The sequence below is a fragment of the Drosophila biarmipes genome, chromosome 3R (assembly GCF_025231255.1).
Source record: "Drosophila biarmipes strain raj3 chromosome 3R, RU_DBia_V1.1, whole genome shotgun sequence".
Lineage (NCBI taxonomy): Eukaryota > Metazoa > Arthropoda > Insecta > Diptera > Drosophilidae > Drosophila > Drosophila biarmipes.
In genome coordinates this window covers 8828416-8852349 of record NC_066616.1, presented here as the reverse complement: position 1 = coordinate 8852349, position 23934 = coordinate 8828416, and the positions used below count along the sequence as shown (strand labels likewise).

Below are 23934 nucleotides of genomic sequence, written 5' to 3'. Positions count from 1 at the left end.
TCTCATGCATATGCAAATGTCCCTTCGACCGATGCAAATTAATGAAGACCGATTTTTATTGTACAAATTTCAACAACTTTATTTAGCGCGAAGGGAGTTCTGGCCATGTTCTTCTCAGCCCTTCGCCTTGGGCCCATTTATCAGGCGCTTTCAATGAACTGCTGTTTTCAAGTGATTTACAATGTTTGAATAAAATTAATCTTGTTCTTTTAGCAAGGTGGTTTGGCTAATTTTTAATGAAAGTTCGGATAAGAGACCACCAAAGACTTGGATGATATTTCTCCATGTGCTTTATGATTAAATCAAAAAGCAAATGCATACAAAAACAGAAAATATTTTAAAAATTATTAAATAATGCTAGGTAATATTAAATATAAATGAATATACAATAAGTTACTCAATTACTTAAATTAATTAGAATGTGGCATCTCTTGGATGAATATTTTTAACTTAGAAAATATTATATTCATAATTCTAGTAATATTCTGTCTTCCGATTGATGATTTATCCCATTCCTGTATTTTAAATAACTTAAAAATAAATCAAATATATACTTACCTTAATGCAAACATGTTCAATAAAATGTTATAAAATATAAATTTTATTTTGTGTATCTTAATCTTCGAGATGGTTAGAAACAAGCATTTTACACCATTTGTTGAATATCCTGAATATGAAATTAACCGTTTCATATGCAAATATTAGATAGCATAAAGGGCGGCATCAAATCCCTTTCAGCGGAGTTCCTGTGGGTTATTTATGATTTCTGTTGAATAAATCAACCCCGTTATCAGGACCAAAGGATTTGGATACCTAAACGGCGCGAAATGTATAAACTACTTCCTGCAGTAACGGGTAGCAGACGGTCGAGTCACTCGAAGGCGGCAGAAATTTCCTAATTTTGGCCACGAAACCCGTTCCACAGAGCAGCTGCGCCACCAACTACGTAAGTCAGAGCGAGAGGCCCTCGGGCCGTCTCCCTTCCGCAGAGCGGCGAGAGAGCCGACGGCGCGGCGGAGAGAGCGCGAGAGCAGAAGTGCAGCGCGCTCGCCGTGCACCAGAGCGGGATGCAGCTAGTCGGCGGAGAGCGGAGAGCGCCGCGAGAGTGGTATATTTTAGTATATTCCGCGGGCCGAGGTGAAACTGTAGGGGACTTGGGTTTCGGTTTCGGAACTTAACGGCATTACGTTTTTCAACTCGGCCGCGCAAGTAACTCAAGCAAGGCAGCTCCCGAAGGCAGCTAGCGCTACTGAAAAACACAAGTCCCCGGCTCGCGACTAAGGCCACTCGGTGCGTGACGCGAACTGCCAATGCAGTGTTCCCGAGAATAATCGCGCTTCTCCACGAATCCTGGCAGTTCACGCCAAGTTAAATAGTAAATAGTGCCAGAACCGAGAGTCGAAATAAATGATCTTCTAGAAGATAATCACACAGTGTTTCCGCCGAAAAGAGAAGAAATCGCGAAACCGTTAGTTCCCCGCTCTCGCCTTTCCCCCTGCGCTTTTCTGCGTGAAAAGCGGGAGACACGCGAAAAAGCTTCAAACTCGCGGCACTTAAAAATAAACACACCCGAGGAAATTGCAACAAAAAATGTGGCGCGTGCACGTGTAGCTTGCAACAACAACGGCGAATCAACGAAAATGCTAAAAGCGAATTGCAAAACCATGTGCGACAAGTAACCAAAAAGTACACAACTAAATACAATAAACAATTTGAGTAGTTGCCGCACACACACACACACCCAGCCCGTGGATTATTACACTAAAGCGACACTCAATCCAAAACCAGCCACAAAAACAGCAATAAACATGCACTGGATTAAATGTTTATTAACAGCATTCATTTGCTTCACAGTCATCGTGCAGGTGAGTCGAAGTCCCGGGAAAACCATGCCCTTGTCCATTTTCCCCAAGAAGTTTCCCAAATTTCCCCTTTCTGCGCACGCGTGCACTCGCCGCTGCGTTTTGCAGCTGGCGTGGCGGCCGCGCATGTGTGAGTCCAAGAAGGAAGAGGCGATTAGAGCTTTAGGGTTGCCAGGCTGCCGAAATCTTTGGAAACTATCTATCTTCAAAGCCAGCGTTCCGTTTTTGGAACCACTCCTGCCCTCTTCCTGCCCAGAATTCTCGTTTCAAACGCTGGTAACTTGAGAACTTTTTGGATGGAAACAGCTGAGCTGGTACTTAGGCGGGTTGGCTTTTAGGGGTGGAAATGGTGGATCGGATCGTATCACCCTTTGCGGAATACACATATTTCGTAGACGCAAACTAGTTTGGAAAGCAGGCGAGGCCAATGGCCAAACAGGTCCATCCCCAAACATTGTTGAGGGCTAGGAATATCAGTTCTGAAAGTTGCTAGACCCTGCTTATTTTTCCCTGTGTAACAGCCGAGATAATCAAAGTCTGCCTCAACATCAAAATGTACCACCAACGGCGTATGCCTCTTGAGCAGCGGCAAAAAATGATAAAACTGCTCGATTTCAGTATGCGGCTGTGCAGGGTACAAGCCGACGTTAAAAAGTTGATGATGCTGGGCAACATCTGCCGTTCTGGCTGTCACCTCCTCCCCTTCCTCCGCCTTGCATGCTTTTTACATGCGATTTTTTCGGTTTACTCCACGCTCTGCGTAGGTCAACGCGACACATGCTCGGCTCCACTTGCTCCTCTCCGGCGCCTCTGCCCTGCCATGCTTTCATTGATCTTTAACGCCAGCAGCCCCTGGTTACACGGCTCAAAAGTTCTACCCCAAGGGATCCTGAAAACGTATAAAATGTGATCTCATGATGCATTTTCAGATAAGGTTGGAACCGCGTGTATCTTACTTTGTCAAGTAAATAAATAGGATTCTTAAGGTTTTTATTTTTAATTTTCTTATAGATGGCATTACCCATTTGTTTACCGTGCACATTGCATGCACACTCCGCTTTATCCTCGCCCAACTTTGGCACGTTGCGTGCCTTCGACCAGCTTCTTTTTCCATCCTCTTAGTCGCTAATTTTAACAACGTCCCAAAAAGTGTCTCGACGCCAACCTCCTGGGGTCTTGAGACGGCTGCGACCAGCTGAAAACGTCCCCATATATGGCGGCATCTGCCCGAGTGGATCCCTAAGCTCTGACTCACTTCCCAGGGGCACCGAAGGTGGAATAGTTTAATTCGCCATTTAAAGTAATATCCCCGGCAATTAGCCAGCCATTAGCATGCAATTCCATTCAATTTTCTCCCATTCTGTAATGGTATTATTCTCACAGTTCCGATTTCCCGACCCTTTCTTGTCCCATGCTGCGTTTAGATTTCAATTTAACCATCAAATAACCGTGGTCGCCTGGTCCTCGGGCTTTCTGCATTTATGCAATTTTCATATTAACATTGAGCTGCCAAGGAATGGAAATGAATGAATAATTGAGTGAGTGGGTGAGTGGTGAGTGTATGAGAAGACTGGGTCTCGAGGGGGCCTCTCGTAGGCTTCTCGGCCCGCTCTTTCTTCGCATAACACAATTAATTGCAATTTAGAAGCCCGAGTAGGGGAAGACGACTGCTCCCACACAGGGCGATGATTCACTTGCGCTTGTAACTGTTTCCCAAGCCCGTTGTTAACGGTTGATTATGAGATGAATTTAAATGATTAATAAACAACGTACGGTGCGCGGGGGGCAGCGGGGCCTACACCTGTAGGAAAGTCGGGGAAAAGTCGGGGGAATTATGATAAAAATGCGTGCTTTCGTACCTTTTTATGCCCCCTTTGTTGTTTTTCCCTCTCTTCTCGGCTTTTTCCTGCAACAACTGTCTGTCAGTCAGGGCAAGTTGACGTGGAAATGGCAAAGTAAAAACGAGGCGAGGAACTAACTAACTAGTCGCTTCAAGCCTGAGTGATCGCTCTAAAAGTAGGAGTAGTGGCCAGCGAAGAGAAAGAGCAGAAGCAGAGACACAGAACGGCTCAAGCAAAAGGTAAACAATGCAACGCACTATTTTCTAACACTTTAACAAGTGTCTGTCTCCCGCCTGAGAGGTTGGCAGTTCCAGCTTTCAAGCTGTGGAACCTGGGCAGAGCCCCCCTTTCTTGCCTTTCAGGTGTAGTGGAGTTCAGAGTTGAAGGCAAGGGCAAATAAGAAGCGGAAAACCTTCCCAGGTCTTCGTATGCCAAAGCTTCGAGGCGGATTGTGCAAGGTGTAACTGAATATTGTTGAAGAAATTCCAAGGAACTTGGGATGTGCGCCAGAAATCCCATTGAAATAGGAAATAATAACAAAAAAACACTATATTGAGAAAAAAATAAATACAAGATGATCCTAAAATAATGATCCATAGAAATTTGGTATATGAGCAAAAAATACCATATATTTTTATTAGTCTATTATGATGTCTGTTGAAATGTAAAATTCCTTATAAAACAGTTTATAAGATCATAATTCCCTTGAGATTGTTATTATATTCTAAGGAACTTGGGATGTGAGCTAGAAACATCATTAAAATAGGAAATAAAAACAAAAAAGCACTTCATTGAGTAAAAAAATAAAAACAAGATGATCCTATAATAATGATCCATAGAAATTTGGTATATGAGCAAAAAATACCATATATTTTTATTAGTCAATGGTGATGGATCCCAAAATGTAAATTTTTGATAAAGAGTTGACTCCCTTGAGATCGTTATAATATCAACCGCCCGTTCGAGGGACCTTAGAGCGGTGTGAGAAACCATAACCGAAATCGGTGTCAAATGCTGGACAAAACTATTGTGGTTTTAACGATTGCACTTTTCGTTTTGTTTTGCTTGTGCTTCCCACCGTCCTCGCAGTGTGTGTGAATGTTTGCTCGGTGTTATGCAAATTGATTTGCTTGTTGTTTTGTCGCTGTGTACATGTTGTGTCAACCGCTGCACCTTTGTTTGTGTGTGATTTTGTTGTTTAGTTTGGTTTAGTTTGGCTTTCCAGCGATGAGCCCCCGCTGCCCGCGGCCCTCACCTTTCTAGCCCTCCTTCCGCTCAATGGTTTTTCTCCCCTTTTCTTTCGCCGTTTTCCTTTTATTAATTCAGACGCATCGTTTGGCTTGATTGTCTATTAATTCTTTTTGCCCGCTTCTTGTTCTTTCCTTGCCTTTTTGCGCATATTTATGCTCTTCTTCAAAGCGCCGTTGAAAACAAGTTTTTGCTCGGGGAGAGCCGCTCTTCCTCTCGCTCGCCCGCTCTTTGGAGCAGCTGGCAGCTGCAGCTTGTAAGCTCACACACACGCACACCAGCAACCACGCGACTCCAATTCACTTTTAAGTCACGCTTTGCTCTTTTTGCGCTCAGCTGACAACAACAACCAGCCGAGCCGCTCTCTCCCTGTGCCAAACTGTTATGGCTTTGGGGCCTCTCTCTGTCGCGGCCTCTCTTTCGGCGATCTTTCAATATGGCTGCATGCACTGCTCTTCTTCACCTGGCGTTCGTTCGCTTACACCTTTAACTGCTGCTGCTCTCTCGCTCTCCGGCCGCCTCGCCCCATCTCTTTCGCTCGTCCTAGCCATCAATGTTGACCGGCAAAATCGTATGCCGTGGGAAACAATTCGGTTTTACTTGTACATTTTTTCATCGTTTTTCTCCGACGTCGGCGTCGGCGTCGCTGCCTGTTGCTGCCGCTGCTGCTGCTTCTTTTATTTAAGTTTTTTGTTGTGTGGTGCTGTTTTTTCTTCGCTGTGCTGCTCTTTTGCGTCCGTTTTGTTTTTGTTGGCTGCTTATTAAAACATACACGGGGAAAAAAGTGTCTTAAATAGGTGGTTACCATTTTTTAAAATTGTAAAAAAATAAAAAAATTACAAGAAATAATTATATATTTTAGAACCTTAAATATCTGCCGTTTCTAATAATCCCTGTAATGCATTCGCCTTTCTTTATCTGCACTATCCCATTTTGCGCCCGCGTTCGTTGCCTAAGTCTTTCGTTTTGCCGCTTACATTCGTTCGGTGCGCCCTCTCTTTCGCTCCGAATTCCCTGGCAATTACAATTGGAAAAGCCTTTGAACAATGTTAGCGCCGTCTAAGCCCTACTTTTCCGGCCGGGGATTACGATTACACCTGCGATTCGACTCAGCATCGCTGGACCGCACTTCTGCTTAATTGAGCAATTAAACACCCGTGTGTTCCTACAAAGGCGAGGAGGAAAACCCACAAAACTTCCCAAGCCACATGTGGAGCACTCCGACAGCCAGTGGGCAGGTGAGAAGCAGAGGGACTCACTGCTGTGCCCATGTCTTGTTAACAATTAAATTGTCGTTTTAACAAGCCCCACTTGTTGTGGCTGAAATGTTAATTGCCGAACAGTTATAGAAAACGGAGCAATAACTCCGCGGTGCGCCTATTTTTGGGCATTGGTCGCTTGTCCCGCCCATTTATGGGCCCAGATGATGAAGTCATGATTAAGTCTTAAGTGCCAAGTCCAAAAGCGAGGTGTAATGGCAATTTCCCTTCGAATTTCCCACTCGAGGAAGTCTTTAAAAAGTGTTTTTTTAAGAGACCAACAATAAAAATGGTAATTTTACTGTATTACTCTGCAAATTAGCCACTTCCCAAGATGGTAATTATTAAAAATCAATTAAAATCCACCAAACGACACTTTCGAACACATGTCTGCGACCCATTTAGCCAAGTTCCCTCACACCTCCGTAAACGGCTTCGAATTAATTGAGAAATTTATGGGACGACGGCTATCAAACAAATTTGCAAATCCAAATATGCAAATATGTCGGCGCTTCAAAACGAAAGTCGAGCAGAAAGCCAAGCCAAGTGGAATTTATTGCAAACCCCCGAATCGGACCGAAACGGACCCAAGGCGAGGAAAACGACCGCTTGCTGAGCATTTGTCATGTGGCCGGGCTTTTTCGGCTCGATTCGCTGTGGATTCGGTTCGGGATTCAGTCTTGGTTCTCGCTTAATATTTCATAAGCCTGTTTTCGTTTTGTCCTTTGCATGGGTCTCTGCCGCTGCCGCTGCTGCTGCCGCTGCTGCTGCTAAAAAATTCCTCCGCAATTTCAGTTTTTGTTCAAATACCATGCTGAAAGATTTATCGTCTTGTTGGGAGCTGCATTCTTTGTTCTCCGCTTTTGCCCCCTTTTTTCGTGCAGTTATTCTTGGTTTTTCAGTGCGCCCTAATGAATTGCTTTTTAATTTGATTTGACTAATAAAATACCCCTTGTCGCATCCGTTGCAGGTTCACAGTTCCGGCAGCTTTGAGCTGCGACTGAGGTACTTCAGCAACGATCACGGGCGGGACAACGAGGGCCGCTGCTGCAGCGGCGAGTCGGACGGGGCGACGGGCAAGTGCCTGGGCAGCTGCAAGACGCGGTTTCGCGTCTGCCTGAAGCACTACCAGGCCACCATCGACACCACCTCGCAGTGCACCTACGGGGACGTGGTCACGCCCATTCTCGGCGAGAACTCGGTCAACCTGACCGACGCGCAGCGCTTCCAGAACAAGGGCTTCACGAACCCCATCCAGTTCCCCTTCTCCTTCTCATGGCCGGTAAGTACTAGAATGTAACACAGGCTAAAATGAATTTCGACTATAATTTGAACGATCCTATAAGTGTCCATAATATAGCCACAGAGCCTCAAAGAAACTTGAGATTTATTTTGATTGCCCCACAAAACTGCCATAAAACCAAGGGCCAAGCGAACACTTTTGGTTGTCACTGTGCCTGCAAAGCGGCTGCGCCGATGGCTTTTATATTTAGATTGGCCCTGCGACGACGCCAGTCACTCATTCAGTCAGTCAATAAAAATTTCCAACTTGTCTCTTTCGCCAGTCCGCGTAGTTTTTCGCCAGAAAACTTATTCGAGCGGCATCTTTGCTAATTTGTTTGGGCTTTTTATAGTGGCCCCTGATCGCGCTCCCGCGGGAGAAGAACTCCCCTGATGCCTGGCCTTCGCATCGTTTGTTTCCGCCGAGCGTCCTTGTCGAGGGTTGTTGGCTGGGGCGCACACGCCGCACCAAACATCTGTCGACTATTAAAAATGCGCTGAAACGCGTGCGCGAACCGCACCACCACTATATCGCCGTCACCACCAGTACTCGGGCAGGCACCACCACCAGGGATCCGATCCCATACTACTCCATACTATGCCATACCATGCCACACCATGCGATACGATGCGAGCGACAATTTCCAGATCGCTGGCACACAAGCCTATAACCCACCCTTGGGCTCCTGAAGTGGCCGTTACTTTTTGCCCTACGCTTTCCCGGCTCTGACTTCTCGGGAGATATGGAGGTCTATAATAGTGGTATTATAACAATAATATTAAAAATATTTTCTTGCTTGAGGCGAACTGCCCTAACTTGATTTTCAAATGAGTAAAGAGCTTTTCATGGCTTTGGTTTAGGGTTGATCACCTAGCCAGAGAAGTCACCTTTCTGGTGATTTATTTCTTGGGACTGCTACCCCTTTTTATGAGTCCCCCTTTCAGGCGCACGTGTGCTCAATAAATTGCTGAAGTTTTGAAATACCGCCACAGACGCTCGTCTTTATTCTGTTCAGCTCGACTGGCCAAGAAAAGTATGTATATCGCGGCTGTGGCTCGGCTCGGCATGCAGTGCATTTCTTAATTATTATTTCGACAAGAGGCTCTGCATGGTATGGGTCCACCCTAGAAGCGAAGAAGTTACTCAAGCTTCAAAGTATTTATGCCAGTGGCAATAACTGGAGTTTGTAACGTATTTCTGTGTCAGTGCGCCCGCAGTTTTAGGGGTGTTTTAGCTACCTCTCACCCCACATGGGCAATGCTCTATCTCGGAGTTATACTTCGCTATTTCTCTTTGCGCAGACACTTTACTTCCTAATTGTTTAGGGCTGTGCGCATGTGCAGCGTCACTATTATTATCATTGCACACATGTGTGTGAGTGCCTCGAGTGTGCGAAGTCATGGTCCGAGAAAGGGGGAGGAAAGTGGGGAGGGGAGGCTATTACCACCGGACCCAGGTAGCGAAAGATGTTTGGCACGTGAAATGTGTAAGCTACATACGCTTTAGCGGTTAAGCTGCGGGCAGGCATAAATAAACAATTAGCGAACTGTGGGCTACCATAATTAAGTTAAAACGGAGGCTCGAAGCACGCGCCAAATTGTTGATCTCTCAGGAGTAATTTAAATATAGTCAAAGGGAAGTTCCACAGTACCCCACTGTATTTTTAGATTTTCTAGAAAATTAGCTTTTCCCCCTTGTAAACAATGCATTTTTAGTGGAGCAAGAGTTCTTTGTTTTGATCCTAAAATTAGTATTCTATTTGCGCTTCTAACGCATTCTGGACTTTATTTCGGTCCGCTTCCGCGCACTTTCAACTCCGAAATATTTCTAGGTCAAACTATAAATTTAATTACAGTATGACTCTGTCTGCAGCCGCAGCGGCATCAACTAATTTAATGTTGCACTTAATTAAAGCAGCGAAAGACGAGCCACGCATGCCCGGCGACACGCCAGCGGAGATACAGCCGCCGATGTTGCATGTAGGGGTGTGGTGGGGTGGGGCGTGGCCACTCCCCCTTTTCCGCCCTACACCCAGCGACTAAAAATAGTCAGGCAATGGCAGACGGCCCTCATGCGCCTCTTGTTCGTATTGAACTTTGCTACTTTTGTCCCCCCGTCAGAGGGTCTTGTCTTGTGTCTTGTGTCTTCTGTCTTGCGCTGTCTTCAGCGCCGCGTCTTCGCAGAGCCAGTCCCCCTGGGGCTGTTGCTACGTGTCTGGCTACCACTCCTACTCCTGCCGCAGGGCACTTCACCCTATCCAGATCCCTGGGCTGTGCTATATGCTATATGCTGGATATTGACGTTGATATACAGCACCGACGCACGCGATATTCACTAAGCGGCCGCTGATGCATGTTGCCTCATTTATTTTTGGATCTCTGGCATACGCCAGTGCTCGAGTGCTGTCCATAGGTACTCGCGGTTTATGTACTATTGCGATTGAGGTGGAAGTGAGAATTTCCCTGAATTCAGAGGAGCCTTTAGGTTACCAGAATGGTCTAAAAGAATGTATCTCAATGTCGGAAATATCGACTATACTAGATCAGAACTTCCCTTGCCACCAAGCCCAAATCCCCCTAGTAACAATTTCCCACAGTGGGACATTCTATGCAGACGACCAGCGCTCACGTAGCCACTGTTGAAAACTTTATTTCTCCGCACAATAAAACCAATAAACCATCGCAGCGCTTCATTTCATTTAGCCATTCGTTTGTTATTACCTTTCCTGCTCGTTTCCCATTGTGTGCCGCTGGCTAAAAGCTGATCATCTATGTCTGATTTGCTTCCTGTCGTGCCCATATACATTTTACGTTTATAGGAGAGATCCGCGAAAAGAGCAATTTCAATGTCTGACTCTGTGACAAACAGCCAGCACCGAGTGGCACTGCAATCGTTATGCAATCAATCGGCAGCCGCGGCTTATCAGCCAAATTAATTCTACATCTCCGGCTGTCCCAGGGCCCACGCACAATCGAAAGTTGGTCGAAAAATTAGTCATTTACATGCGAATCGAAGCTCGGAGTTTGGAGTTGGCTCTACGCAATCGGGCCAGCACGCCCATGGAAAACACCGCAGAGAGCTGCAGCAGTAGACACCTCTGCAAAAGTTTCCATCGGCTGGTTTTCGCTTTGCCTCGGCCCGAGATTCGGAATCGGATTTTGTGTCATCTCTGCCGGTTTTTCCAGCAGCGCTGCATTCGAATCAAGTGTGAATTGAGGGCGCTGCCTGCCGGTTGCATTCGAAGTCGGTTGCATATTGCCGATTTGCATTTGAAATGCACTCGCATTGCATTAGGCTCGGAGGCCCGAGGGGATCTCGGGGTCTGTGTGTGGGCGGCCAACTTGCCTGGCCGCCTGTCATAATCTCTTTATAATGAGTGCTCACTGTGGGGGCGCTGCCGAGCTTCCCATTAGCTCGGAATTAGTTGTAGACTGCCTGAATTGATAAGCTTGTATCTACGTATTAGGGTCCGTCATTTCCCGTTTGGATGCCAACTTTCTTTAACCATTTCCTTTTCTCTCTCCGATTTGCAGGGCACCTTCTCGCTGATCGTCGAGGCCTGGCATGACACGAACAACAGCGGCAATGCGCGCACCAACAGTAAGTAAAAATGATATACACCTATTTTTTGGGCCATGAAATGACTTCCTTGGCCGAAAGTTATGAGCTCACCATCCTGCTTCCTGTGATCGAAAGCTGTCAAAAGGAGCTGCCTGCGATCGCACAACCTGCAACTCGATACCTCTGCCGGGCAGGCTCTGGCCTACTCGCTCCTCTCTGCGCTCAGTGTAAGATTTCCGGGGTATTGAGTGGTTTTAAATAACCAACAGCAGACAAACACACTCGCGAGGGCCAGACTTTGTCGCCTTTGTTGTCTGCCTGCTTGGAACGGAAGTGTGCTCGAAGTTGAGGTTTGCCCATCCCTCTCATTTGCTTAAAATGCAATTAAGCCCCCGAGCTCACGAACTGAGCGCTGTGCGCTAGTCCAGGGCAATGCCAATTGTCTCGATCGAGAACCAAGATCATCGCCGAGATCGTGTGTAATCCATCTTGGAACAATGCTACATGAATCTCTGTGTAGTAACTGATTGTCGTTCGGCGATAGGGACCACACAAGGATCTCTGGGCAGCGTGAAGCAGAAATCCTTGACAAAGCCAACCCGATTTTTCTTTCTTCAAAGGGAATTCCTCAGTTTGGTTTTATAAAACACTTTTTCGTGGCTGATTTTCCCACACAATCTGATGAGGGAGCGGAGGAGCAGAAGCTACCTGCTCGGGGGCCAGCTACCTGCACTTTCTTTTGGCTCTGGATTTATGGAGTTTTCATAGGAATTCCTAGCATGTTGTGCTCTTTGTTTTTCGACTCTCGTCTCGCCCTTTTCTTCCAGGCCCTTTCTAGATTTTTCTATATTTAGCTTGGCCTATTCCTTGAAGGAATTTTAATTGTTTTGCTGGGAGCTCCTTAACCGCTTTTCACTCGGCTTCCCGCTGCGCCGGGCGGCAGGGCTAATTTCCGAGGAGGTCCCAGGCTAATAGATCTTTATCGGTGCAAGTATCGCTCTCCGCCCCCAAGCTCCTCGAACTCCCCCAACTCCCGCAGCAATTGCAATTTCAATTTCTGCACACCGAGATTTCCTAGTCGCGCCGCCTGTCAAGGATTAATTTCATTATTTAAAAGTATGCAACATAGTTTGTTCCTCCTTTTTCTTTTCGCTGCGCCGAATGACGATCTCCCGCATACTCGGACTTGCATAGCAAGTTTGCCAACGAGTTTAGCTCTTTTTGTTATATTCATTTAACATAAATTACACAAGGCAGGGTGACGGGGGATGGGTGGGGTGCAACGCACATGGCGACCTTTTCGCCAAGTTTTCGCCCAGAGCCTGAGGCCAGCTAAGCGGCCAACAGCCGAAGGAACCGGACCTGCTGGGCAAAAGAATCTGAATCCAGTTCGAAGGCAAAAGGCACTGTGAGAAACTGCAATCTTAGGAAGATATTTGCATGTTTAACAGGTCTGTGGGGGTCGGCGTTTACTTTTGGGATACGCACTTATTTTTGGACAAAGAACTAGAATTATAATTATCTGCTCAAGTATGAGGGATTTCCATAATTTGTGTGACCCTTTTCGCACTGTGTAGCAGGCATTGCAAGGTGATTCTCTGGCCTCTCGCCTTGATGCGTTCGGAAATCTTTCAACTCATGGCTCTCGAGGTTCCGCCGGACCCTGGCGGTCGGTCAGCCTCTTCGGTTTCCTCTCCTATCCCTACCTACCAATTAATCTCTGCCAATGCCAAAGTTGTTAGTTGCACGTTGTTGAGGTGCTCGGCTGCTCGGCTGCTCTCCTGGTTCGATGTTGTTAAAATGCTTATCTTTTAATTTTAACTCATTGGATCAAGAAGCGGCAGCCCGGCAACAAGAGCCCAACTTCTCCTCTTTTCTGTTTTTTGGACTTGGCTTCTTCGATCTCCGCTGTCTGCCTGCCACAAAACTTGTCGCTGTTGTTTTCGTTTTTGTTGTCCTCGTCGTGTGTCTTGATAAAGTGGTATTTTCGAAAAAATTCCTCAAGTCCAAGTCAGCGATACTTGGGGAGGCGGATGCTGCAAATAAAAAATAGGAGGGGGCATGGGCCACTGATCGCATTGGGAGTCAGAGTCAAGTTTGTATTTCTAGTTGCAAATTTGTTGCACACAAATTTCACTCATTTGTTGACAAAGCGATGGTGTGTATTTACCTGCCAAATGGGTCAGATACTTGTCTAATTGCCTCTCTGGAGAAATTCCCACAGAAATCGTTGAGCTTCCGCGATCGTCAGTCACATTTTCCACAGCCAAAGTTGCGAAAGTTGTCACACGCCGCTTTTCCACAGATAATTATGAAAATGCAGCTTTGCGTAAATATTTTCACAAAATTTGCCTGATATATTTTATTGCACGTTTTTCTTTTTCGCAAACTGGCCAAACTGGTCAGAAATTGTGCGTCTCTTGCCGGCTTGTCTAATAACCTGTCATGCCACAAATCCTATGGGCTTTATCGTGTGTGTGCCTCGTTGTTGCGAATGTAAATAAAACCACAAGGTACAATTCATTTTTTTCCATTTTTTTTGTTTTTGGGAATGTTGTTGGCTGGTGCGATTTTTGCATTGAATGCTTTTCCATGTTGTCGGCCCCGTTCGTCGGCAGGTGAAGCACACGGCTTTGGCCAAAAATGCAATTGCCAACAGCTCTAGTAGTGGCTCGAGCAACTGGCTAAGAATTCTTGTTGCCGCATTTGAGTTGTGCATATTTTTGGTAATTAATTAGTGAGTTTTTGGAGTTGCCGAATTTTTTATTTAATATTTTTATTGGCCAACCAGTTGGGCTGCTTGTCAATGGACGGCTCCATATGTGTGTGCCCGTTGTAATATATAGCTTCGACAATGTGCCTTGATGTATTTGGGCAAATATTTTTGGTGGCTTGCCTAATAGTGGGGAAAAGTGGACTGCATTCCTCTTAATAACTCTGCTCTTAATTTCACTTTCACTGCTCTAATTTTTCAGGCGGCATTTAAATGGCTGTTCTTGGTTGCTCTTAGATGTAAAACAAAAATTCCAGAGATTTGTGTAGGATTTTCAAACAGAAAACTTGTCTGTGGCTCGGCTTTAGCTTCGGCTTTAGCTTTAGCAATTCGAATAGTCATGCACCTGCAATTTACTTTATAGACCATGGCATAATGTGGCTGCACATGTATCTGTATCTGCATCGGTGCCGGAGTATCTGCATCTGTGTAGTGCCGAGCCTGTAGATATGCGACGCACACGAACGAGTTGCCAGCCATCCCAAAGTCGAGACCGGTCGGCGAACAGCTGAAAAATGCCTCGACGAGCTTGGCTGGCGGCCTGCCTGCTGCCTTCTTTTTCCTTTATTTTCCCCACTTATTTTGTTGTATTTTGTATTTTGTGCTGTATTTTAGCCATGCCCCGTGTCTGTCTGCCAGCTTGCCTCTCTCACCGCCAAATACCAAGTACTACTCCGTACTCCGTACTCAGTACCCTTACCAAACTGCATACCGCGGCTTGAGCACTTGACTCTGTGACAAGCAATTGCATTTCGGGGTTTTCAAGTTGCTTCGCTTCGTTTCGCCTTGGCTCGCTCGATTTCGATTTTTGGTTTTTCATTTCCATTTTCCATTTCCCATTTGCTGCATTCCAAGCAGAGGTTTTTCCATATTCTTTTCTGGCACTGCCTTGAGCGCCATCTCATCGGATCATCTTTAACCCAATTAATCTTCATTAGTCTATCGCCGAACTCAACTTGTTCTCACACACTTATCATGGTCTCAATCTCTTCCCTCTCCACTTGCAGATCTCCTCATCCAGCGACTCTTGGTGCAGCAGGTACTGGAGGTGTCCTCCGAGTGGAAGACCAACAAGTCGGAGTCGCAGTACACCTCGCTGGAGTACGATTTCCGAGTCACCTGCGACGCCAACTACTACGGATCCGGCTGTGCCAAGTTCTGCCGACCCAGGGACGATTCGTTCGGACACTCCACCTGCTCGGAGACGGGCGAAATTATCTGTTTGACCGGATGGCAGGGCGATTACTGTCACATACGTAAGTAGGAAATGATACTGTGGGGGAGGGCAACTATTATAAGAGGTTAAAGGGAATAGGTAACTCTACTAGAAGTTAGTTTATATGAGGTATATGATTTGATACATTTGATTTCGTGATTTGTTGAAACATTCACCGAAGCTTAACCACAAGATACACTCGCTTGGCATCTCAGCCTTAGATATCCACGCGGATCAATAGCCTTTTTAACCCCTCCACGCATTCTTTACGCCGAAAACACTTGGCCCGCTCTGTTTGTTGTTGCTTCTGCCGATCTCCAGCGCCTCAAGTGGCTCAAAACTTAAGTTTACTTCTCCTTTTTGCCTGCCAGCTCTCATTATTATTGAAAATCACTTGCTTGTCAAATCAAATGAGATGATTGTACACAATGCCCGAAAGCAGACGGCCAGAGCTGCTGCCCCGCAACGAATTAAAGTATAATTATTTTCGAATGCGTACGGCGATGAGTTGACAAAAACGAAACTAAAAATTTGAATACCTCAAATGGCCATCAAGTGGGGTGGAATGGTAGGGGGCAAAGAAATCAAAGTCAAACAAATAAATTAAAAATCAATGAAGTTCGGGAAACGAAAAACAAAGTGCATGGCGATGTGGGGAAAAGTCATTTGTCATTGGAAGAACAAAACGTCTAACGAACTGCCGAGAGCAGAAATTCGGGCAGCCCTTTGTAGTTGGTTGGTAGTCGATCGCTGTTGCGCGGCTACCATTGCTTACCAACATTTTAAACTGTGAATCAGAGCAGACACACACCATAGCATACCACGGCCACGACGATGATGATGATGAGGAGCAGGGCATACAAAAATCTTCCCACGCCAAGTGCAAGGGCCCGGGTTTTTGGACCAAAAAGGTGTGGTGCCGGTGTATCTGCATCTGTATCGGTGGTGTACCTGTATCTGTATCTGTGTCTGCGTAAGGGGTCCACTCGCACGAACACAGACACAGATGATGATCAGGGTTTCGGCAGGGGTTTGGGCTTGGATGTCTGCATGCCGAGCATTTCTGAGGACCCGAGAAGAAGAGCCGACCCAAGAACAAACTTCCTTTAGGGCTCTGTTGTGGCAACGTCTGATTACACCTTAAATGTCGTAGTCTCCTGAAGACGACGAGCTGCTTCTGCGCCTCGGTTCGATTCCTCCCGTCTCTGTTTTTTGTTCGTTGTTGTTCCTCCTGCTGCCTCGTTTTTTCGGGGCAGATAATTTTTGTGTCCTGCTGCCGGTTTAGCAAGTTGCCAGCGGAAGAGGCAGCTGCTCCTGCCTGCTATATTTTATTTTCAACTTAAATGCGCAGAAATGAGCTTAAATTAAGGCACACACACATGTGCGAAAATTATTTTCCAGCAGCAGCAGCAGGAGCAGCAAATAAAAAGCCCAAACGTGCAGGCTGCAAAAACAAAACATCAACCGAAACGCTGAAGCTGAGTAAATTGGCCCAAAACGTTTTTGTTCTTCCCTTTTTTGTTGGCCAAGACTGCGTATGCGTACATGAATGAAGTTAATTTCGAAGGAAATTAGCTATTTTGGCTAAGGTTCATGAATGACGACAGGGGCAGATGGTCAGAGTGGGTGCTAAAAAGATGCATCTGCGCGACGGAAGAACCCCGCTGGCCAGAAGTGAAAGTAAGCGGAAGAGCCGTATAAATCCGTATATCATTCGATTAGCGAGGATTATCGCTTCCCTCGAGGCGTGTGAACTGCTTTTTCACTTTCAGGAAAGTCTATTTCAAGCCAGCCTGCCATCGTCCGCGGGCGATTGGTAATAAAAATCATTGGCAATTGCCAATATTACGCTTTTTCTCTACTATATATATTAAAAGGGGGCAGAGCAGGCGGCTTCGAGAGGCTGAGAACACGTTTTTGTGATTTTCTAGCAATTTTCCTGCTGCCGTCGCCGCCGCTTCTGAATGAAACTCACTCGGTTTAAAGAGGAGCATCATCATCTTCGGCGGCGGCAGCGGTGGCTCCTTCCACGTTCTGTGGGCTCCTTTTGGCATTGCCTTTTTTAGTTTTGTTCACGACTTTTACCCCTTCTCTAGGCCCTTGTGGCAACTCCCCAACTTCCTGCTGCTTCTCTCGCCGGCCGAAACATGTTTGCCACATTCTTCGGAGAGATCCCAACTCCATCCAGCCAGCCAGCCAGCCAGCCAGCCTGCCAGCCTGCCCAGCTTCCAATCGAAGTTTTCGTCGAACCTTTTGAGCTTGGGAATCTGTTTTCTGTTTTGGGCCACGGCCTCCGCCTCAGCTGCTCAGGCTCGGGCTTGGGCTCGGGCTCAGGCTCTTAGGCTCTTAGGCTCGAGCTGCTTCTTCTCCTGGCCATGGGATTATTTCATTTTGTGTGTTTCCTTTTTGGCCTTAGAAACAAGTTATTCCTGCTTGGCTTAAAACCTAAAGCACTCACACAGTGCCGAACGCCGAATGCCGCACTCGGGGAGTTTGAGAGCCACTGGCCATGATTCATTTTTTATAGTTTTTGGTTTTTTTTTGTTTCTAGTCTGTGCTAAAACGTTTTAAACGTTTTCCTATTGTTTAGCGAGCGGCTCTTGTTTTATTTCCCAGAGACATCTTTTTTGGGATTTTTTCATTGCCAGACGCGTGAAAAAGAAAGTTTTTTCGGCACTTCTGCCTCGGAATTGCCTCAATTTGATGGATCTCGATGTCTGTGAGTGGGTTGTGCGGCTCGCCGAGTGGGTGTCCCCCGGGTTTATCTTTTTGTTTTTTCAAAAAGGTGGGGAGTCCATTTCAAAGCCATTTAAGTGGCTTTTTGGGAAAGTGTTTTACCCGTATTATTTACATTTTAATTAATTTATATTTAAATTTTTCCCTCTTCTTTTATTTGCAGCCAAATGCGCCAAAGGCTGTGAGCATGGACACTGCGAGAAACCCAATCAATGCGTGTAAGTATTTTATTTGATCGTATTTCTATGATTGGGCCTTTGTGAGCCAATGCTGGGCATATCTGTAACACCTTAGGGAATAGGTCATTGCAATTTAATTTATTAAAAATTTAAACATTTAAAAGAGTTATAAATCAACCCAACTTTGAGAAGAAACTGCATTCAATTAGGCCAACTTCTGTTGCCAACTGCGCCTAACGGGTACTTTGCCTTCAATTTAATGATGATTCTTGTCCTCCTTGTGTTTGCACGTTTCATTTGTTTGTCTTTGGTTGTTTGCTACTTTTTTGCCTTTGTTTTTACCTGCCCACCCAGTAAAAAACAGCAGGAAAAACAGCAACAACTATCATGATGGGGCACACCTTTTCAATGTAATGCTGAATGTTTGACTGCTACCGTGAGCTTTGCGAAAAGGGCAGAAAACACTTTGCTGCTGCTCTTTTATTTTATTTTTATTATTTTTGTTTTTCTTTTTTTGCTTGGATTTTAATGCACGTTTTTTATTCGCTCGTTTGTTCGTTCGGCGACCGCAGAAATTCTTTCGGTTCGGCGCGATGTCATTTGATTTGGCCAGGGTTTTGCATTACAATTTTGAAGCGAAGGAAAAGCCAAGGCGGCCAAATTGAATTACAAGTACCGAAGTTTTCCCACATTTTTGCCCATCAAGGTGTAAGCGAACACTTTTGACGACGCTGGCAAATATTTTCAGATATTTGCAGCATACAATTTCAACAAAAAACAGCTGCACGAGAATCTAAAGTTCAATATGGCTAGACTTTATGATTTTGCATAACAATTTTTTCCATCAAGCATATGTTTGTTTTCAAATAGTATTTCGTAGAAAAATTACCTTTTTCTTTGAATTACTTGTGTACACTAACGGCGATCTGCTGAATTGATTTTCTAACGCCGAGAGTAGAGGATGTTGCTCATTATTTATGCATTATGTTGGCCAATAAACATCTCTCACTGCCAGGCGGAAATCAAACATTTTGTGGTCCGCCGATAATTGTGCCAAATAAAAAAGAGCACCAAAATCAACACATCATTGTGCGGAATGGACTGGAGTTGAGTGGAGTAAAGTGATTGGTGGAACTGTTTTGTGAATCGAATTGTTAGCTGGAAACCGCAGATACGCCCGGGTATGCGTTCCACTTAGCCAGCTTGTTTGATGGTGGGAATATTTTAATAATTCTAAGCGCATACAGCACACATTTGCTAGTTGGCAACGCGACGGTTGCTTTTTTGACATTTCTTTGTGTACACACTGGCTGACGCATATCAATTACTACTTGTCTCCCAGTCTGTCTGTTTGTCTGTTACTTGTCTTTCGTACTCCACCGCCTCAGCCACCCACTCCGCCCCCTCTTTCAACAGGTTAGCTGTCTCGGTTTGAATTATTAACTATTGAAATCTTTGTGGGTGAAGGCTTTTTCGCCATACAGTTGGCAACACTTGCATCTGGCAATGCGTGCATGTGCGTGCGTGCTTGCTTTATTTGTTGCAGAGGAAACACTTCTTTTTTTTTGGCTCGAAATCAATTTATGATCGTGAGAAATGCAAAAATTTTGTGGCTCTCACTCTCTCGTTTTCTTCTTCACTTTTAAGTGTGCGGATATGACTTCTTGCAGAGACATTCGTTTTATTTCAATTGCGAACGAGACTTTTTCAAGTTGACAAGCCGTCTTCCTTTCCCCGTCGCTCTTTGCCTTCATTGCTCTTTTCTTGCCCATCTTTCGCCCCTCTTTTTCGACTGCAATCAAGCGTGGCATGCAAACAAGTGTACGTGGGGGAGGGAGCGGGATGCAGGGATGCGTGGAACAGGTGATGGAGCACCAGCCTTCCGTCCTCCTCACACGCATTTAAAAGTCAAAAGTAAACCAGCGCTCGCGGCGCTTCAATAAACAGAGTCAAAGATCTTTAAGTGTATTTGTCGATTTCTTTTAGTCTTTTACAAAAAAGAAACGAAAAAAGCAATACTTGACGTTCTGGGATTGTTTTTTTTAAAAATTAAGTTTAAACTGCTGTTGTAGAACCGAATAAAAGGAATACAAAAAGAAAACTCATACATAAGCATGGTCACATTTGGCTTTCTACCGTTATTTCATACACACATCATCCTTCGGTCACACTAACCACCCCCATTTCTCTTTATCTCTCTTTTTACAGTTGTCAACTGGGTTGGAAGGGAGCTCTGTGCAACGAGTGTGTTCTGGAACCAAACTGCATTCATGGCACCTGCAACAAGCCCTGGACTTGCATTTGCAACGAAGGATGGGGTGGCCTGTACTGCAACCAGGATCTTAACTACTGCACCAACCACCGACCCTGCAAGAATGGCGGAACCTGCTTCAATACCGGCGAGGGATTGTACACCTGCAAGTGCGCTCCGGGCTTCAGTGGCGATGATTGCGAAACTGAGATTTACTCCTGCGATGCCGATGTCAATCCCTGCCAGAATGGCGGAACCTGTATCGATGAGCCGCCAACGAAAACCGGGTACAAGTGCCATTGTCCCAGCGGTTGGAGCGGAAAAATGTGCGAGGAGAAAGTGCTTACCTGTGCGGATAAGCCATGCCTACAGGGCATCTGCCGCAACGTTCGTCCCGGTTTGGGCAGCAAAGGGCAGGGCTACCAGTGCGAATGCCCCATCGGCTACAGTGGACCCACTTGTGAACTCCAGCTGGACAACTGCAGCCCGAATCCCTGCATAAACGGAGGAAGCTGTCAGCCCAACGGAAGGTGTATTTGCCCAGCCGGTTTCACGGGATCCAAGTGCGAGACGAACATTGACGACTGCCTGGGTCACCAGTGCGAAAATGGCGGCACCTGCATAGATCTGGTCAATCAATATCGCTGCCAATGTGTCCCCGGGTTCCACGGTACTCACTGCGCCAGCAAAGTTGACTTGTGCCTCATCAGACCGTGTGCCAATGGCGGAACCTGCTTGAATCTGAACAACGACTATCAGTGCACCTGCCGGGCGGGATTCACTGGCAAGGATTGCTCCGTGGACATCGATGAGTGCAGCAGTACACCCTGTCACAATGGAGGCACCTGCATGAACCGTGTCAACTCCTTCGAATGCGTCTGCGCCAACGGTTTCCGGGGCAAGCAGTGCGACGAGGAGTCCTATGCTTCGGTGACCTTCGATGCCCACCAATATGGAGCCACCACGCAGGCGAGAGCCGATGGTCTGACGAATGCCCAGGTGGTGCTCATAGCTGTCTTCTCGGTGGCGATGCCTTTGGTGGCAGTGATTGCGGCCTGTGTTGTGTTCTGCATGAAGCGGAAGCGTAAGCGCGCCCAGGAAAAGGACGATGCGGAGGCCAGGAAGCAGAACGAACAGAATGCGGTGGCCACCATGCATCACAATGGCAGTGCTGTGGGCGTGGCACTGGCTTCGGCCTCTCTGGGCGGCAAAACCGGCAGCAACAGCGGACTCACCTTCGATGGCGGCAACCCGAACATAATCAAAAACACCTGGGACAAGTCGGTCAACAACATTTGCGCCTCGGCGGCAGCGGCAGCGGCGGCGGCAGCAGCGGCGGACGAGTGCCTCATGTACGGCGGATATGTGGGCTCGGTGGCAGACAACAACAATGCCAACTCAGACTTTTGTGTGGCTCCGCTGCAGCGGGCCAAGTCGCAGAAGCAACTGAACACCGATCCCACGCTCATGCACCGCGGGTCACCGGCAGGCAGCTCCGCTAAGGGAGCGTCAGGCGGAGCACCGGGTGCGGTGGAGGGCAAGAGGATCTCCGTCCTCGGCGAGGGATCCTACTGCAGCCAGCGCTGGCCTTCGTTGGCGGCTGCGGGCGTGGCGGGAGCCTGCTCCTCTCAACTGATGGCCGCCGCTTCGGCAGCGGGCAGCGGAGCGGGGACAGCGCAACAGCAGCGCTCCGTGGTCTGCGGCACTCCGCACATGTAACTCCAAAAATCCGTTTGGGTTCCTGGGAAATCCGGAGAGATCCGCATGGAGGAGCTAACAGCACACACACAAAGAAAAGACTGGGTTGGGTTCGAAATGTGAGAGAGACGCCAAAATGTTGTTGTTGATTGAAGCAGTTTAGTCGTCACGAAAAAATGAAAAATCTGTAACAGGCATAACTCATAAACTACCCTTACATTTTTTATAGTAATTAGCAAAACTGTCCCGTAGCCATTTCGATCGTTTGAGCATTTTTTTTAGATTTTACAAATTCAATCTTAGGAATTATTAAATTAAAAAGTATACATTTTGAGTATACATTTTAAAATATGGAAAGCTATTAACGGAACACGACCGACACAGCTAACTGGGAACAGTTTTTGCAACCTTTTCTAATCCAATGGACTGACCTAAGCCTAAAGTTCTGTACCATAAAGTAAACCTTTCAAAATTAAAACCCCTTTGTTTTGACACCCCCGTAGCCCTCAAAAGAAAAATTACTTGACCAATTGCTTGCTAGAATTTAGACCACGACCAAGACCAAGAACCACTGGACGACAGAGTCGAAGAGACGACTCTCCACACGTTTTGACGTTTTGCATGTTACTGAAAAATCTGCTTCAATTTAATCTATTTTTTCACTTAGTTCAGTTTAAATTGTAAATATTAATGGTAGCCGTAGCCTACGCGTAAATGTAAACTAATGATAAAACGATTGAAAAGAAACCTCCTCATTGACGCCGCCCGAACTGAGGCTGCTTTTCTATGCAAGGCAGTCGGTCGAATCGGGCGATTTGTATATAGTATTCGTAGGTCACATCGATATACGACATGAATAAGAGAAAAAGATGAAAAGCCACACAAAAAAACTACATAAATTGACACTATCTCGACTATTTAGTTTCTAACTATGTATATGTAAATGTAGCGAACGAAGAGAAAACTAAACTTAAATCGACTCTAGCTTAATGTTAATTTAAAGACCCACACAAACAAACAAACAAACATGCGAAGACAAGCAAAACATTTAGTGATTCTATTTTAAGTACTTCTACTTTGCCTGCCCTACCAACCAATTATTTTTTTTCGATTTTTAAACTTATTATTTTAATCTTTATTTTTTATACTTGTCCATCTATATTATTTTTTGGTCTATTCCGATTTGGAGCATTTATCAGCGATGAAGTCAATAATATTTGTAGTTAGCGCCTAACTGTAACGAAATGTATTGAATTTATAAATTGTAAGTCGAAAGCAAACAAATTTCATGGAAACTCAAAAAACTGAATTGGAACAAAGAAAATAGAAACAAAAAGTGAATGAAATATACAAACAAAATATACAAACACAAAACAAATGAAAATTCGTGTTTTTTCAAAGTCTCCAAATAGTCTTATTATTATTATTTTTTGTTATCAACGCAAAAAAGGTTTATACAATTTAATTTTGATCTCAAAACCGAAGACAAACCAGACAATGTGCAGCACGAAAGACGCAAAAACTGTTTGCGAAATTCCAAAACGTCAAAATTAAATCAACAATACTACAGTTAAATTGCAAATGGTTCCTCGTTAGTGTAAAGAAGTGAAAACTAGTTGTAAAAGTGCTAGAAATAAACTGTGCAGCAACTTATCTGATAAATCCTACACAGTATATATTTTTATACGTTTGCTAACGCAGCTCTCTCATCCAGTTTTGTACATAAAGTTCTCCGATCCTGTTAACTGCGCTCATATGGGATATACGCTTTTACAGCATATAGCCACACACATATATTTTTTATAAACATCTAATTTTTAAATAGTCGTTTTTAGTAATTTATATTTTTATTGCAAATGAAAAACTGAAAAAGAAAACAAAAAAATGGAGAAACACTCGAGAGAAAATTGTAAAAAGTTGATAAGACCTTAAATAAACAAACAAATATTTATACCAGAAGAAAACAAAAATGAAAAACCCATAAAAATAGTAGTTACTTGCATACAATTGTAATTTAGTGTTGTACTT

The 23934-nt window shown here is 45.4% G+C and overlaps 1 protein-coding gene across 1 annotated transcript; it reads left to right on the top strand.

Annotated features, from left to right (window-relative positions):
• The first annotated feature begins 1177 nt into the window (after window positions 1-1177).
• Window positions 1178-23309, top strand: LOC108031584 (neurogenic locus protein delta). Its single transcript, XM_017105152.3, has 6 exons — window positions 1178-1865; window positions 7181-7492; window positions 11026-11092; window positions 14834-15082; window positions 17942-17996; window positions 20166-23309. Exons 1-6 carry the CDS (start codon window positions 1809-1811, stop codon window positions 21925-21927), a joined length of 2502 nt encoding a protein of 833 aa, XP_016960641.1. The 5' UTR covers window positions 1178-1808; the 3' UTR covers window positions 21928-23309.
• Window positions 23310-23934: the final 625 nt, after the last annotated feature.